This window comes from Plodia interpunctella, chromosome 24 (genome assembly GCF_027563975.2).
Source record: "Plodia interpunctella isolate USDA-ARS_2022_Savannah chromosome 24, ilPloInte3.2, whole genome shotgun sequence".
In the NCBI taxonomy this organism is placed as follows: Eukaryota; Metazoa; Arthropoda; class Insecta; order Lepidoptera; family Pyralidae; genus Plodia; species Plodia interpunctella.
The window spans coordinates 4,892,618-4,911,085 of record NC_071317.1 but is presented as its reverse complement, the minus strand read 5'-3'; the positions used below and the strand labels follow the sequence as shown (position 1 = coordinate 4,911,085).

General features: G+C 33.4%; 1 protein-coding gene across 2 annotated transcripts in view; it reads right to left on the bottom strand.

The window, feature by feature from the left end:
- Positions 1–476: 476 nt before the first annotated feature.
- Positions 477–18,468, bottom strand: part of Osi24 (Osiris 24) — a 53,625-nt gene continuing 35,633 nt past the window's right edge. The window contains exons 2-9 of one of the 2 annotated variants that reach the window (XM_053763742.2): positions 11,127–11,828; positions 10,694–10,816; positions 9,772–9,970; positions 7,359–7,440; positions 6,606–6,705; positions 4,095–4,257; positions 3,007–3,215; positions 477–2,101 (exon numbers count right to left, since the gene is read on the bottom strand). In XM_053763742.2, the coding sequence (XP_053619717.1) occupies positions 2,100–2,101; positions 3,007–3,215; positions 4,095–4,257; positions 6,606–6,705; positions 7,359–7,440; positions 9,772–9,970; positions 10,694–10,816; positions 11,127–11,748 (1,500 nt within the window). In that variant the 5' untranslated portion in view covers positions 11,749–11,828 and the 3' untranslated portion in view covers positions 477–2,099. The remainder of the gene's footprint in view (positions 2,102–3,006; positions 3,216–4,094; positions 4,258–6,605; positions 6,706–7,358; positions 7,441–9,771; positions 9,971–10,693; positions 10,817–11,126; positions 11,829–18,468) is intronic. The other variant, XM_053763743.2, reaches the window with a different exon arrangement.

The window sequence follows — 18,468 nt, the reverse complement described above, 5'->3', positions numbered from 1 at the left end:
GTAGATTTTCTTTTTTCTTTTTTTTGTTTTTTTTTTTTTAATATGCAAATCACGCAACATCGCGGGAAAACTTGCCAGTCACATTAACTTAATACATCATTTGTTATAGGTTCCAGCAGCTTTTACCGATAAGTAGTGATTCGAATTTTTTACAAGTCACTCGATGATTTAGCTTAAAAATATTTTCTTATGTGACGATAAATAACTTTTTTGGCGATTATGCTAAGGGATAATTATGATAAGGGATTATTCACGAACATTTTGAATTAATGTGATGTATAACTACGTGCCTAGATAGGTTTGCTATGATTAAATGTATTTTACCACAAACCCTATAGTGTACGTATGTATTATATAAAGTCACGAAGTTCGGAAATTAGTTCACGTAATATTTATTTTCCTACAAAAGAAAATTATAAATAAGCTAATACAATTTTCATGAAACTCGGGTGTGAATAATGTAAAAATAAAACACATTTAAAAATTCAACACGTTTTATTGTTTTCTATACAAACTTTCTAAACTATGACTACAAAAATGTTTTTAAAATAATTGATTTTCGATTAAACTTGCAGTTATTTATATAAAGATAAAACCCATTTAAATATAATTTCGCCCTCACCCCTCAAACTGCAAGAATAATCTTTACTATGCTAAATATATAAATAGTTAATAAATAACTTACATACGTGAAATAAATTAAGATTTAAAATATGAATACAAAATCAAAATCGTTCGAAATTTAAATATAACAAATTACACTAAGAACACACATGCACACAATAAATTACATTCATTCAGATTAAAAATAATAAATGCGTATTAGAAAAAACAAATTGATGACAGTAAAAAAAAATGTTGGTGTTTTTAAATGCTACTTGGGTAACTATCAAGGAAGTTTTTTTTCGTCGGATCAGGGTTGATCTTTGCAGTGATATCTACAACAATTACTAAGTAATAAAAAATATATATTGTTTTTTAAAATTAATTTACTTCCATTGACTGTCGCTGTAAAATGTAAACAAAAAGTTTTCTAATAAAAATGCGTGAATGGAATGAGTTACACACAAATTCATCTGTTATTATATTTTCCGCACATTGTAAAGAAAGGTGGTAATTACAATTTAAATGAATAAATATAAGCCCCGTTTCTTATTACAAGTCTTATATAGTAAATAATCTTTTATATGATTTTACATTATTATGTTTTACTATAGAATGAACTAATATTCAGACCAACGAGTTTCCTTCGGCATTTCTTCTCAGCAGTGGTCGCTTCGAAATGCTAGTAGTTTGTAGCTTTGTTAAGTATTGTTTAATTTAGAAAATGACGTCAAAACGTGTCTGTGAAGGCCTAATTTCTGAATAAATGATTTGATTTTGAATAATTGATTTAATTTCAACAATTTACCATGATGATTGTTTACAAGTTAGGACTCGTAAGAAAAAACGGAGTGTAGTGGCTGCTGACTGTATGTACAGTCAACAGCACATCAAGTTACCCGTTTACCGTATAGTTACCGAGTTAAGTTGCATTTAACCTCTATGGCGCGGTAATAACGGCGAGTTTGTAATGAATTTGGGTAGGTTAATGTGCTGTTCAGAGTACATAGCTATTTTAAAAGTCGTTCAATCTAATGCATTGGACATGAGTTAAAGAATTGTATTACAATTTCACAACACATCAACAGTCAAGTGATAGAATAATAGAATTTGCGACGATAAATTATATGAATCAGCTAGGTAATACACTTTTGTAAAATATCACTTCAAATCCTATAATTTTATCACCAAGTCTAATATTTAAAACATCAGCTGTGTAAAATAGCAGTGCAGTCCGATCGATAGGACCAAGAAAGTCGGACCATGTGACCAGAGCGGAAATTGTCGTTTACACATGTAACTTTTTCGTGTCCAGTTGTTGAATAACCCAGCCAGCAATATCGTCGTCGATGCGATTCGATTCGATATATAAAACTGTTTCACAGCGTTTGGCTTATGGTTGCCCATATTGTAACGTTATAAAAGTTATTTACAACACATTTAGTTTAAAACTCGTCCAATATTCACGGGTAGACGAATCAGAGATGTAGCTACAATCCTGTGAACAAAAATACATAATTAATATCTATCTTCACACATTATGGAAAAAGTCTGTCGCGTCTTTAGGTTTGTGTGATATGAACGCGGTAAACTCAAAAACTACCCGATGGATTTTTGTACGCGGTTTTTAACTTTAGAGGGGCGTACTTAGTGGGCGAATATTATTCGCCTTTCATCTGCTAACATGAATTGACTCCTACTGGGATCTTGATCAAATTAAAGACGCTTTTCAGGAGGACGTATTTATTTATTTAGGGAATATACGATTTAAAGAGAATACTCGTTAAAACAATTTATTGAAAAAGTGCAACGTAAGTACAGAAAGTGACATTAGCGCGCAATAGACAAAAGGCTCCACGAGCGGGCCATAAATTATAAACATTTTTTTTAATGCTTAGGCGTTGTTTATATTCTTCCAACAATTTAACATTCACACATATTGACACAGGAGTCACAGTTTACGTAAGAAAGTTTACAATCACACTGCACTGGAGGGGTACTACGAACGACGTGTGTATGATGGTATGGTCTGGTGACGACGGGGCTCTAGTCGCGTGCTAAACCGGACTGCGATATATTATTGCTGACATACAAATATGTCCCTACACACCAATAGATAGTGTAATATACCTCACGAAGGTTTATGTTTGCATATATATAAACATACAGACGTTTTTTCTTATATGGTTTTAATTTTATTTGTACCAATGAAAATGTCGAAATTATATTGATTTAGATTGTTGTTGTCGCAAAGGGTTCAGCTGGACATTTGACAACGAACAGAAACAAATTAATAAAATCCATTGGTTGCTTGAAACTTCGCTCCGGACGGCACAGCACTTCAGTCGAGTCGAGACTGATGAAACTTTGAGCTCAGATGAAAATAGAAATATAAGTACTCACAATTTTTTAATTTCCTTGCGCTAACTAGCTTATTGATATCATGGTAGGCGGCTATCATGGTATGTTCGGGAGTATTAGTGGATGAGCAACCAGGGTGTGCCCGCACGCAGTCCACGCCTTCCTGGCCGCGCCTCGCAGCCCTCATGTATCGGAAGAAACGTAGGATTTCCGGGTTGTCTGATACTGGCCGGCGTAGTTCGTTTAGCTCTCTGAAAAAAAAAACTTTAGATAATGCATAGAAACCTGAAATTATTGACATATTCATAAACATTACTTAAAGTTTTTGTACAAACTGTTTATACTAACATTACTTACGTTTTTTTTAGATAATGAATACTTATTCATTATCTAAAAAAAACTTTAGATAATGAATATGTCAATAGTTATTTTTAAACTTTCGCGCTTTGAACACATACTTAACTATATTAAATTATATTAACGGGACTCAGCACGAACCTTTTCTTGATTACAAGGTCAAGGTCAACCTTATATAAATGCTATGTCTCGTTAATAAAATTTATGTAGTTATGAATATATTAAGTTAACCTGTGGACTTTTGTACCTGTATAATAAAGTCGAATTTGGATTGGTAGATGTGCTGTCGATTATAGTTTACGATGAAAAACAATTTTATTTGGGAAACAAAATATTTTATTGGATTTATTATGCCCCTGAGCCGACTTAAAAATATTTGATAGTTCATTGTTATCTTCCTCATCTTATCCATCGGGGATGATTTGTATAGTAAAGGTAAGTAAGAGTAGGAAACGAAACAGGTGCGTTGCACCAGTCAACTTTGGCGTTAACTTTAACCCGTCTGGCATGCGTTGTAAAACCACTAATAAATCTTCCAAGTTGAAGGTAATTTTTTTGCGTAACCAGTTACTCTCAGTTTTCCAGGTTCTCAGTTACTATCGGTGCATCGCAGCCCCGAAGGTAACTAAAGACAACAATAACACAATTAAACAAACATAATAAAGCAATCGTTAAGAGTGATCATTTTTTTTCCAAAATAAAAAAAAGCTGTCAAAGGTTTACTTTCGCATTTATAATATTAGTTTAGGGATAGGATTATGAAGAAAACTAACCTGCTCAGCTGCGCAGAGACGAGGTTGCTGTAAGGTGCGTATTTCGCTGGACTGGCGTACATAAGGCAGATCAGCTGTTCCCGGCACGACTCCAGCTTGACGTCGCTCACGCTTTGCCCACCGATCATAGCGCCATCTATGGAGTTCTCCGATGGTGCCAGACCTGGGAGAGGATAGGAAGTAATCGTTAATCAATCGAAAACTATTACCACTTAGGTGATACTAGTTAGGCTACTTTTTAGACAATAGGGTAGTAGACAAGGTCAGAGAGTCTTATTAAAATACAGGAATCAATACAACATATATTTGGTGGAAACGATGTTAGTCAATTTAGTGGTGAAGACTGACAACGTGATATGGGTTTCTAACAAAGTAGAGATAGTTTTATTACTACATTTACATACTTTTATTTTATATTTATTTTACATACTTTTTAAAGTGGTGGTGGTGTAATGGTTACGACCACGCCTGTGAACCGAAATGTCCCAGGTTCGAATCCTAATCATGCCATATGAGTTTGTTTATGACTCATGTATTCATCGATATTCATCGACAGCTTTTGGTGAAGGAAAGTGAAAGCATCGTGAGGAAACCTGCACTCAGGTTGATTATCAACTTGTGTGTGAAATGGAGAAGGCAACGACAAACCACTCCAGAAAATAGTTTCGTCTTTCATGCCACGTAATGACAATGACCAGGAAATGAGAAGAGAAAAGAGATAATTGTAATTGGCTATGGCTATATTGTTATAGTTGGTGAGTAAGATAAAATACTAGTTATAATTTTGTAGCTATCGATATTTCCAATATCATTTGCATATGCTAATGTTCTAAAAGTCGATGTTTTAAATGGAACACGTCATACTCTAGAGCATTGATGAATTAATGTTGTGTTTCGTTTATTTCGAAGCATCCACGAAATTGTTTACTGTCTGTAATGGTTCTTTTTAATAACGTTCGACATTTTTCGGCGCGCCCTACGCTTTTATATTCAAATATTAATAAACCGCGAGTTCGGAGCTAAATATATTTATCAATGTCTTAGCTGGCGTAGTAGACGATTAGCTTCGTAATGTCCAATAACCAAAATGATCATTTGTCATTATCATAAAACTGTGTTACGAATTTATTTTATTTCCATTTATTTGTGTGAACAAAACTAGTTATTATATAAAATACTCCGATAATGTTTTTATTTTGCGTCCATTTTAACTTTTTGACATTGCAATTTTGTCATTTTTAATAGTCCTAAATTTGAATAAAGGAAACAAGAGGAAACAGACACAGTGTCACATTTTTATGGGCAAGACAGAGTCAGGAGTCGCGATTTTCGAAGGCGTACGTTTAGATTGAGTTCCTGAAATAAGGATAGGTTGCTATCCTATCGCCCATGCGAAGAACAGATCTTTCTCTTAGCTGATTTTTGCAAGAGAAGCAGCTGGTATTTTTAATGATTTTCTATCTTTTTTTTCCAGCTATGGAAGAAAGAGGAAGACAAACAAAAGAAAAAGAAGAAAATAATCCTGGATCTTCTCTCATTAGTTATGTAACAGGTATTAAGTTTGCTGATAATTTCTCATTTCCGTATATTGGAAGTTGGAACGGTGCTATATAAGACGTTCTATGTGTAACTGATAATTAATTGACGAATAATTGGAATATTGTCGGTTTAATTAAATTTAAGTTTTGGTAGTTCATGCTTTGTATCGATTGTGCTATTTATATTATGCTACGTGTGCGTTTGTGTAAATAATGTAATATGAAATTAATTAAAATTTATGAAATTAATTAATTAAATTAACTTTAATGATAGTATTTTTAGACATGTTTGACATTATGTCATGAAAGATCCTAGTTATGTTTTATTATCTCTTTCAAAACTTAATATGAATGACCGTGAGAGATGAAACTGCAGTCGTAGAATTTGATATGATAATGTGATACACACGTAGATTACGGCCGTATGCAGCTAGCCAGTAACAAAATGGATACTCGATGAGTTTTCAATGACTTGACATTTTGTCACTGCTTGACCAATTGATACTTGAACGATTTAGCTCTTTTAAAAGACTTGACAAATTTATATCCGTTTCATCGACCACCACTTGCTTCCGGTGAAGGAAAACATCGTGAGGAAACCTGCACATTGGTTGACAGTTCAATAGGTTCAATAGTGTGTTCGCGAGTTCTTGCCGGTAAGTAAGTTGTCGTAAAACTCATGTTTTTAGTCAATTTGAATAAAATTTGATGCCGGCTCCACACTATCGTCGAATAGTTTGCCAAATTTTGGCGGATTCGACACACATTGCTGGTTTTTCATTGCGGTAAATAATAGCACTCATACTAACTACTCAATGTGCACGCATTCGCGTTGGCGTGTGTCTGAGTTCGGCATCACACCAGTGTCAACAATTAACGTTGACTCGAAAATAAAGAAAGTACTTAATTGATCTTGTAATATATCAGATACAGCACAACGATATGGACGATAAAGAATAAGGTTAATACTTACCAAGCCTTGCAAATATTCCGTCAAGTCGCGATAGTAGCGGGGAATAGAATGGGTCGTAGTTACTGAGGATCATGGAAGACGCAGGTATCTTGTGGAACACCTGTAATACAACAAATGACGAGATTCAACTGACTTCCATTGTCTGTAAACAAATCTTGCAAGTACGATTTTTCCTACTTCCATGACATGCAATATGGTGCAGCCCGGGTCGGATCCAAACGAGGGAACTCAACCATTTATAGCACGGATATGGGTGTTTTGTCAGGCGTTAAATGCCACAAGACGACACGCTTGTGGCAAAAATGAAATACTTATTTGTAAAAAACTTATTTACTTTGATTAGTGATAAGTGCGAGTATTATATTATGAATGCAGGCTTCAAGCGATGGGTAAAGAAAGAGAGAAAAAATTATTTCCAAGAAATCATCAGTAATACAAATTGGTGTTAAAAGAATAAGCTAAGCACACGTGTTTTAGTAGATACGCATCGGGGTTTCGCGGCGTTACCGCTCCGAATGCAACCGCCACGTGATGTGGGAAAACGTGATGATTAGATAGACCTCAATAGGTAAAAACAAAACGCAAAGAGTAATAACGCAAAGGTAAAAACAAAACGCAAAACGCAGAGTTTTTTTTTTGGAAATATTTTTATTTTTTCTTTCTTATTGTATGGTGATGAACAAGTAAATAATGCAGATTTAGATTACGTTGTTAAACTGCTGAATTGGATGGAAATGTCACAATGAGTTATACCTTATAGTTGTTGCCAGCACCCATTTGGTTTTGGTAATATCCATTTTTCGTCGGCAAGTAAGATACTTTTTGATCGCCGTATCTGTAATATTAAAAGAAAATATTTTGTTTAGAAATTGTTTATTAAAAAACTTTTAATAAAAAAACATTGTCGTAAAATAAAAAAGATATCCAAAAACATTATATATTTTATGACAAAAAAGTTTACTGATTTAAATATTATTAATATACAAAACTCCTGAAATTCCATGCCATTCGCTGGCTGAAAAAAAAAAGTAAAAACGAAAGTCTCAATTGAAATTTCCCTGTGTTATTTCCCGCCGGTAAAATGTCATTTAGAAATCGTTCAGGCAAAGGGAATTCTTTTACTTCACACAGCCAATCGAGTGATTCAATAAATAGCTTTATTTATCATCTGAGAAATGTGACGTTCTGAAGTATCGCGAAAGATTTAACAGATACAAAAAAAAATCTATCTTGTGTTATGTATAAAGTAAATAATCAAAGATTTTTTGTGTCGAGAAATTGTTGTGTATTGTTGAGTGAGTTTGCACTATTATTTTATTTATTAACTGATAGATACATTTGTAGACAAGTATTACTAAAGTATATGATTAAAAATTATGGATTGTCGTACACAAGAATAAATTTTATTTCGATATGGATGATCAAATTTACACACATTTTTAATGGTGTCATAATGGGACACCAACGTGTTGTGGTTTTTCAATCAATGGAAGTAATCTTGTGTTAATAGTAATTGTTCCTATCATCAGCTACTATATTTTATATTTATATTAAATTTTCAAAATTTCCACTGCTTGGTGACAGACGCACAAATTAACAAACAAACAAGATTTTGAAGTATTGTAATGTTTTCTTTCTAGAACTTAGTGCACAAAGATGTGACCAGTCCAGTCGTTTTCTTTTATAAAGTTTAAATCAACTTTTCCACAAAGTATCCCACTACAATGGCACTAAGTTTTAGCTTAATTACTTAACTTTTCTTATTGCACTTGAGGGCCTGTGGTCCAATAGTAAAATGCATTTTGTAATCTAACTAGTAACTTTTGTTTATACGACGCAAATACGCATACTAGCAACACACTCATATTATAACAATGCCTTTTATATATTAGTTGAAACTGCAGATTATATGACACTTCTAGTAGTGATTTATACAAAGAATGCTACCCTAGATAAAGGATTTTATTAGAAAATCTATACTATATTATATATAGTACAGATTTTTTTAAACTCTTGCGTTACTGAGTGACTGACTGACAGACAACGCACAGCCAAAACTACTGGGCGTAGAAAGCTGAAATTTGGTGTGTAGGTTTCTAGGACAGTGTAGGGGAGCACTAAGAAGGGATTTCCTGAATTTTCCACGGGAAACGGATTTTTACTTACATACGAAGTTGTGGGCAAAAGGTAGTTTAGGTTAGGGCATTGCAGTTTTCTATTGGACACAGGTGCCACAATTTACAAAACCAAAAACGTTTTAATTATGTTGTTATAGGATGATTTCATTTGAACGCTCGCACGCACAAGACGTTTAGTTTTAAATATTGTACGTAAGTTCATTTAATTATTGTAATGTTATATATTTTGTTCTATTTTATTATAAAAAATAGATTCAATATATGTGTAGGTATATTTAAAAAGCGACAAATGCTTTTGAGTACAAAACTTGACACTAATGACACTTGATGACACTTCAACAAATGTACATAAGTAGTAACTTATAATCATTTGTTGAAGTGTCATCTTAATAAACTAATATCTTTAGCAGCGTTTTCAAATTTCCCAGTCTTGTACAGTTTGTGGGTTCTACATCTATAATTACATAGGAACAGATGTTCCATACTTTATTGGCCTCAAGTTAAAATTAATTTACGAGACACGGAGCCGTGTACCGCAGTAATAAGACCGACCAAATAATAGGTCTATACCTATATTTGGATCGACCTGTGTCGATCGAAATATTGGTATAAAATATTTCAGAACTTTTATAACATGTAATTTTTTGATATCGCTTTCTTTGGCCTATACCTACTCAGTAAAAAAGTAGTTGTGAAATTTTTTATAAAATAATACTCTGTGCTAGTTTATAAAAAGCAGCAATAGTTTCCTGGAAGAATATAACATGACATATTTCTAAAATTTTGGATTTCCTCAAGGATGATATGCGTTCCAATGGTCTGACAACTAGGAAAGCCATGAGCGAAGTCGAGACAGTGAAGTATAAAAGCGGATCCTGTGCACCGACGCTCAACAGCCGGGGAAGAAGGCGAGGAAGCGCTCGAGATGAGAGAGATATTGTTTAAAATTTTAAAGTTACCTAATTTGTTTTGCGCTGAGGTTTCGCACCGCCATGGATCACGTGAGAATAAAAAAGAGAGAGACATACCTAGACATGTCAACTTGTAGGTCATTGACATCATTTCCGTCCATGTTTCCGTACATGTCATCCTGGGGGTATGCGTACGCGCCAGCCAGATTTGTCTCATAGCCCATAAAGTCCTTATTGTCTGAGTTGTACCCCGTCTGGTCTCCCTGCACGGGAGGGTAGCTGGCTTGACTGGAGGTCGCTGATAGTTGGGATATACCTGGAATTAAAAAAAAACATTCGTAATAATTTTATTTGTATTTACTTAGTGAGTTTTTATTAACGACTTGTTTTTGCCCGCGCAAATTTCCCACGGGAGTAGTTATTTTTCTGGAATGGAAGATACATAGGATACCTTTCAATCCAGAAAAATAACTACTATATGTACTTCAAACATTCAAATTACTACTTATTATTATATATTATATTAATATTATATTATACTAATTATTACATACTTCAAGCAAAAATTCAAGAAGATTTGTTGAGTACAGTAAAGCGTGAAGAGACAACAAAAAAATAACATTTTCAATATTTGTTAGGATAATATACATTGTTTTCAGTCAGGGATTAGGTTTCTGAGGAGTTTCTTTACTTTCTACATAATACAAAAGAAGAAATACCTACAAAAGTACTTGCTATAATGTGATGCATATGCATAAATATATTTTATTGTTTAATTTAAACATATGATGTGAATATATCTATAATCAAAGATATGATGAACTTTCAATATTATTTCTGTTTTTGATTCGTATAATTTACGAATTATTCTATAAAAAAAGAAGTAGAAAAATTACAATAACAGATTAGAAAGACCTCAGCCTAAAAACTACTTCTCAAAATTAACGTTTAATTTGTAAACTAAATTTTGTTCGAAAACAACTCTCGGTCCTTGCAAACTCCAAGCAAAAATTTAATCAGGTATACATTAAGACATTACCTTTTCCAAGCATCTTCCCGAAACTTCCCAGAATGCTTGGCAGGAACATCGCCAGGAGAATGGACTTAAACAGCACTTGTCCACCAATCAGTAAAGGTACGAAGAACTTTGAAAGTCCAAATGCTGAAATTAAAGTTGTTAATAAGCAGAGCGAAAAGTTAGATTATAATAAGACTGTTTTGCAACTTTAGGTGGTGTAAAATTACTACTTAATTTTGGGACAAAATCATTGAAATAGTCTAACGTTATGATATATAACTTTCTTGGAATAGGTAGAATCAATATTTATACAGAATGTTTAGATACCTACAATCTTATGTGAGAGTAGGATTTGAAAATGTTAAGACATGGTAATTCTATCAATCCTGGAATCATTTGTAAGGAACAAAAATATGATTACAAGAATTTTAAAATGATTAATTATTTTACTTACATCTAAATCCCATGAACTTCGCTGCCTTCGGTAGATTGATGGAAAGTACATGAGTTTCAATAAAATTTTTGATTTTCTGAAACATCCTGTACTCATATGTATATTTACTAAAAAGGGCTCTCGCCTCTGAATCATCATCACTCCTTGACTGCTGTTTTACTTTGCTATCATCATCTACAGGCTTAATTTCAACTCCTTCGATTATTTCATATTGATCCTTACTTAAAACATTATTCAACACATCTTCTACTTTATCTTCCAATTGAGTTTCCGTTGTATTTACAAGTAAATATCTTTTCGTTAAAGTACTCAGAGTAATAATTATATCATCTATATAATTTAAAGAGTCTGTTTCATTAGAACTTTTACTATTGTTAAATTTATTTTCATTGTTGAATTTATTACTAGTTTGACAGCTATGGCAGTGATTAGTATCATTATTATCTACTTTTACATCTAAATTATCTGTTTTGGTTATAGCACCATGGTTTATTTGTGCATCTTGACAGTTACATTGTAGTATGTACAGTGTCAGATATAGAATGACCAGGAGGCTCTTTTGGGCAAACCTCCATTCCAATCTTCTGTTTGGTGTCTTGAAAATGTGTCCAATTATGTCCATTTTGATATATTTTTGATTTAAACATCACCTCGTCTATTTTCAGTTGGGTCTGATTGTGCAGCAGTCATTGACTTGGATATCTGTAACAATTGAAAGTATAAATTAGCATATTTGAGGCGTTATACAGTATATGCTTGCTAATTATTGTGTTTATGTAATTAAAAAGTTTCTTATTATTATTTTTTCTTATTGTAGTTTCTATTTATTATTTTCTTGAAAAAATTAAGTATCATTTAGTTTTGATAATTAACGCGTACTCAGTTTTCGCATTCACTTTTGTAGATTCGAGATTACAATAAATAAAACATAGAACGTGTTTGCAGCTAAAAAGATTCCAATATTTTATCGAAATATTGAGCAAATCTAATAAGATAGTCGAAATAAAGGGGGGAAAATATGACGTTATATTGGATAATATTCAAATGGTTCTGAAGTCACGAATGTTCGGCAATTTTATCAGAAATGATAAGCAGATCATCCATGAAATATCAGATATTCCATGAGAGATCAGGTATTGCGTAACAACTGATCCCAAAGTGCACTTTAAGAATGTAAAGAAACAGATTGCGTATTCATCCAATTTGTCTGACTTTAGTCTCACCTACTTACATTTCTTAATACATAATTTATTTCGTTTAAATTTATAAGAATCGTCGGGACGCCAAATTAACGCAAAATTTTGATGAGTTTATCCGTTTAGAATTTTATCGAGAATAATTAAAAGTGAACATAATTAGAATTGTCTTTTTGTTTCGTAACAAGTATTAATCGATTTATCCCCTGAAGGAGATGAAGTAGAAAGACGGCTCGTAGTTATTTTCAAAAATAATATTTCAACTAGCGGCGCGTCCAGACTATACTCGGGTAAAAACATAATAAATTAAGCCTCTAAACCTTCCTCACGGATCACACCATTGGTGACAACCGCATGAAAATCCGTGCAGCAGTGACTTGAGTTTATCGCGAACAGCTTGTCTAGACTAATATACTCGTATTTTGTAATATGTAAGGAGAAGGATGTAAGGAAGGATTGAAACAGCTCCCTTTATTGATTTCACTTGAGCATTAAAATCAAATCGATTTTTTTTCATTTATTCAATGTTGAAATAGAAAACTTATTGACGTTAATAATTTACTTGAAAATAAATCTACTTCCTATTTCCAAGTTAACCTTATAAAGTCACTAAAGGAAGACAAATGGATAATATTGTTACCTAGTTCTCAATTCAGTTAATCATGTGAAGTGGCCAGTAATGTAAATACATCAACAGAATAAGGGATGAAGCGACCCTTAATTTACCTTTTTCTTGCTACTAAATAACATTTTGTCTAGTTTCCTGGACTGGACATATTTGAAAAATAGGGATATTGTTCGTAAACCTTTGTATAAAATAACCTCTAATATTTAAAAGGGCGAAGTTTGTGAGTATTTTTGTGGCTTCTCCACGTTAAAATATTTGGTATACACCTTGTATTACCACGATTATGTACGATTGATTATGTGTTGTCGCCGTGTTTTGTTAATCATTAATGATTTTATGAAGATAAATCTAATAACTATAGAACACTACTGCTGTGGCAGTGGACCCATCAAATTTTTGGAGGAATAACGACCTCGGTGGCGCAGTGGTAAAGTTCTTGCCTCTGAACCGAGAGGTCCCGGGTTCGATCCCCGGTCGGGTCATGATGGAAAATGATCTTTTTCTGATTGGCCCGAGAAATTTATCTATATTATATGTATTTGTTATAAAATATGAATCGTTGAGTTAGCATCCCATAACACAAGTCTCGAACTTACTTTGGGGATAACTCAGTTTGTGTGATTTGTCCTTATATATTTATTTATTTATATTAATTTCTTGACATAATTTTGAAATCGACATCTATATAGAAAAAACAATTGGTAGGCTCAGATATTATAGCATTCAAACATACAATTTATTTGGTTTATAATTTTAGCAACGTCCCATAACATGTACAGTCAACAACACATAAAGTTACCCTGCATGGACCTCTAAGGCGCTGTAATAGCGCCGAGTTTACAATGAATTAGATTAGGTTGAGATTGTACTCTCGAGTAGAAATTGAAATGAAACTTAATTCGTTTACTACGTAGTAATTAGCCGTAAGGTGACACGTTCTTTTCTATGTATTGAATGAAAACTATTGATATAACAGCTTTTGCGCGCGGCTTCGCCCTTCGCCCAATTGAATTTTCCACGAGAACCGTACTTTTTTCCTTGTTTATATGTATCCGGAATTTTAAGAAGTTGAGTAAATATAGCGTGAAGAGGTAACAGACAAATAAACTTACTTTCGCATTGCCATTTAAATATGTCACAGTGCACTTCGTAAATTTATGGTTGTTTTAATGTGAGCAACCCTCAGTGCTCCATTACGATAGTGCTCATAAAATATTTTATGCATATGACATTTATTGTACAGTCGGCAGCACATACAAGCTGCACAAATTCACAACAGATTCACCTTTATATTGCACAGAGCTCTTTTGATAATTGCAAAAAATTTATTTATTGTAACGTGTAGCGTGGGGTTAACGCCCTAAAATAGGATCTCTCAATATCTTCACGAGGACATCAATAAAAAGCCTTGACAATTAGGCAGCAACAATATTCTAAACAGGGTTGACGCCAAGCAGGCGGCCGGGCGTGAAATCACAATAGAGCCAGCTCTAAATCGTCATTAAAACCAGCTCGTTATAAAATAATACATGTATTGTAGGTACATGCATTATGTCTATAATTAAACTTCTAATGCGTAAAGAAATTCCAACCAAACACAGCTGTGATCAATGAAATCAATTGCACAGAGCCTCGCCAAGCTACTTTCCTCTCTTTCACACTTTCTCTAGATATTGGATGTCGTGTGTTAGGAACTGATGAGTGCGATGCATCGATTTGAATCAACAATAATGCAGCATCAATGCATAGGTATTTAACAAAATTGTAACTTTAACTTTGCTCTTGAAATTGACTTGAAGTACTCTTATGTGTAAATATTTGTCTAACTTGACTCTTGAGTCAAGTTAGTGAGTACATGAATACATGCATGTATGTGATACATACTATTATAATAAGCATATTAATTATATAAAGACAATTAGTCTGAAACATGTCGGCGAGAGCGATGCCAGATTTTTTTGGGTAAAGTGGGATTTTGAAACCCTTATGGTTGAAAAAGCGGGATTATTTCGTCAAACGCGGGACTAATAGAAAAAAAAAACCGCAAATCAATTTATAATACAATAATAATCAATAGTCACTTCACGGCATTTGACATGACAATTTTAAACTTCAGCCCCAGGGCGTTTTCGACCACCATGGTAAGTTTTTAAAGATATATTTTAAAGATAAGTACATCAGGTGGTATTTGGAGAACCGATACTAGTTAGCGTGGAGGGAGATCCACTTTTGCGGTCACCAAAACCGGTGTAATTCAATCAGAAACGTTAGAAAAATTAAATAACACATTTCTTATATGAATATTTTGTTTAATAAATATGCAAAGCGAAAGTTAAGAATTTTAAACGTCTGTGCTGTAAAATTCGTTCGTTTATTCACGGACATTGCCCTCTTACCAGGTGTCCTGGGTAAGCTACAATACAGAATACAGTGCGACGCGGCGCGATGAGACAATAACATGTAAATCAGTACAATGAAGTTCCTACTAATCCCATGAACAACTATTTTGGTGCACATATATAAGAACATTATTATGTCTGTGATTTTGGTGTTTGTATTTGTTGATATAATTTTGTAATGATAAACAATATGTATAAACAAAACAAACACCTCTAGCAAGATAGGGTCCAATGCTGTTAAATGATTTTCTTTCGGTATTTCTCTGTGCAATGAGCATATATATTAGTTTCATTTTGTTCTAATAACAAAATAAATATACATAATCAAATTAATATAAATTATAATATTGGACGTGAGAAAATATATTTCAGAAGAAATAACTTTTTACATGTGACCTGTGCTAACACCTGTTATCGCTATATTCTATTATAGATGCAGTGTCGCATTGCGTCGTACATCGCACAGTCGCTTAGTGAAAACACTGGCTTAGCACTTGATGTTATTTTAATTGGTGCTGCGCACGTCACGTCACGACATAAAATAAGATATTCGTTGTACCTATTTATATTATTGATTTTACAGGTATTTCTCTCAGAGTATGGAACTTAGCTATTCCATTAAGCAGCGATCAATTCAAAAACTTTTGATTTTGATGAAATTTGACACAGAGATAGACGAAACCTTCTGAAGTAGCCTATATCACATAGGCTACTTTTTATTACGGTTTTACGCGAGCTAAGCCGGGACAGAGATCTAGTAGATCAATAAAGTATGCAAGGTTTTGTCTTATATTCAACTATGCTATGCACGATCTAATTTTACACCTTCAATTTTCAGTCTCAATAAGCTAAAGGTCACAAGAGGGAACATAAACAGAATTAGCCCTTAATAGCACAGTCCATTAACACAAGTTTAAATAAGTTTTTCATATGAAAAGGGCTTTAAGAGGATTGATATTTGGGGCTATTCAACTCGGTGCTCTTAGAGGAGTAACTCGATTTTTAAATTACTTGTAATGGTTGTTGTTACTTTCATTACATTATACTTTATTGCAAAAAAAAAAAAAAACACACAAAAGAAAATATCGCGGGCAGAAGCAAGTATTCTATAACTTCAATTATAAGAACCATATTTGTCAATTGGCGTCTTTGAAGAAAAGGTTGCGGTGAAGTTTGTTGCGCCGCTTCTTCACCTGCGCTTTGGAAGTCGGCGGTAGACTTTAATGTATGTAAATTTTTGACTTCAATAAGATGATATATATCATCCTAAATAATAAAAAAATAATATTGAAGTAAATAAAGCATGACATATATTTGACTTTAAGCTGTATATGTAAAGAAATTTAAATGAGGTGTTAATTATCTGTAGAACTTTTACTCAAGAAATGCAAAATGGCTTATGAAAGTAAAAACAAAGCATTATATTTTATGTTGTGTTTTGTTTTCACTATTGTTCAGTTATGTATTTAAAATACTTGCTATTGTTTCTACAATTTACTTAAATTGGAAATATGGTAAATAATTCTAAATTTCACTTACTTTCGTCACATTTACAATGTGTTTATATGCCAATTTGTCTTATGCCAACTCCGCAATGTCGTCGAACAGTTTGCCAAACATTGGCGGATTCGATATGCATTGCTGATTTTCATCGTGGTAACTATGTGGTAAATCACTCATACTACTAACTACGCATTGTTGACGCATTCGCGTCGGCATGTGTTTGAGTTCGGCGACAGACCCAATCGTAGAGTCCGGGACGTCACAGCCGAAAATAAAATAATTAAAGGCATTTACCCTTTATTAATCCTAATATTATTAAGAGAAAAGATTTGTATTTTTGTTATTTTGTTTGTAATGGATAAACTCAAAAACTTTCGATTTTGATGAAATTTGGCACAGAGATAGACGAAATCTTTTGAAGTGACATAAGCAACTTTTGTATTATGGTTTTACGCGAGCGAAGCCCGGTCAGACCTCTAGCAGATCAATAAAGTATGGCTTTGTCTTATATTCCACTATGCTATGCACGATCTAATTTTACACCTTCTATTTTCAGTCTCAATAAGCTAAAGGTCACAAGAGGGAACATAAACAGAATTAGCCCTTAATAGCACAGACCATTAACACAGGCCCTTATCGATTTTATGTTTATCCATCATAATAAGGGTATGTTGTCGTATATACAACTACGAATGACGACCTCGGTGGCGCAGTGGTAAAGTCCCGTGTTCGATCCCCGGTCGGGTCATGATGGAAAATGATCTTTTTTTGATTGGCCCAGGTCTTGGACGTTTATCTATATATGTATTTGTTATAAAATATAGTATCGTTGAGTTAGCATCCCATAACACAAGTCTCGAACCTACTTTGGGGCTAGCTCAATCTGTGTGATTTGTCCTAATATATTTATTTTACAAATAACAGTGTACTCACACATATGTATTTGTTATAAAATATAATATCGTTGAGTTAGCATCCCATAACACAAGTCTCGAACATACTTTGGGGCTAGCTCAATCTGTGTGATTTGTCCTAATATATTTATTTTACAAATAACAGTGTACTTACACGCTCGCATAAGAACGTTCACCAATAAGATTGGCTACAAAAGCCACACGCAAACACACCAGCGAGTTCAAAATCGTTGAAATAAAATTAAAAAAAAGTTTATTGACTTAAATACGAGTACATTTTTGTACATACATATGATACAGTTGCTAAGGCAGGTCCAATATTCAACCACATCAGCAAACTAGAAATTAACCTATATCTTGCTTGGTACCAAGGCAGCATTATGTGTACATGAGTTCTATAATTCCCAAGCTAGACGAATCTGTGTTTTGAGAACTATTTTCTATGTTTCTACGTTGAAGTTGTTGCTATGGACGAAATCGATCGATCATCATAATGTTTAGAATCAATATTGGATCAATATGCCCTAAAGCCTAGTCTACATACTGCCAAACATCACAACAATTGCTTTTTTTTTAACTTGTTTCAATAGCCATTTCAAGTATTCGTGACATTTCATAGTTATACAGTGTGAAACAGTTTAATTTTTATCATTAGTATAATTTTATGACGGACCTTTCGTGTTGCGTAGTGCGTCGCATGTT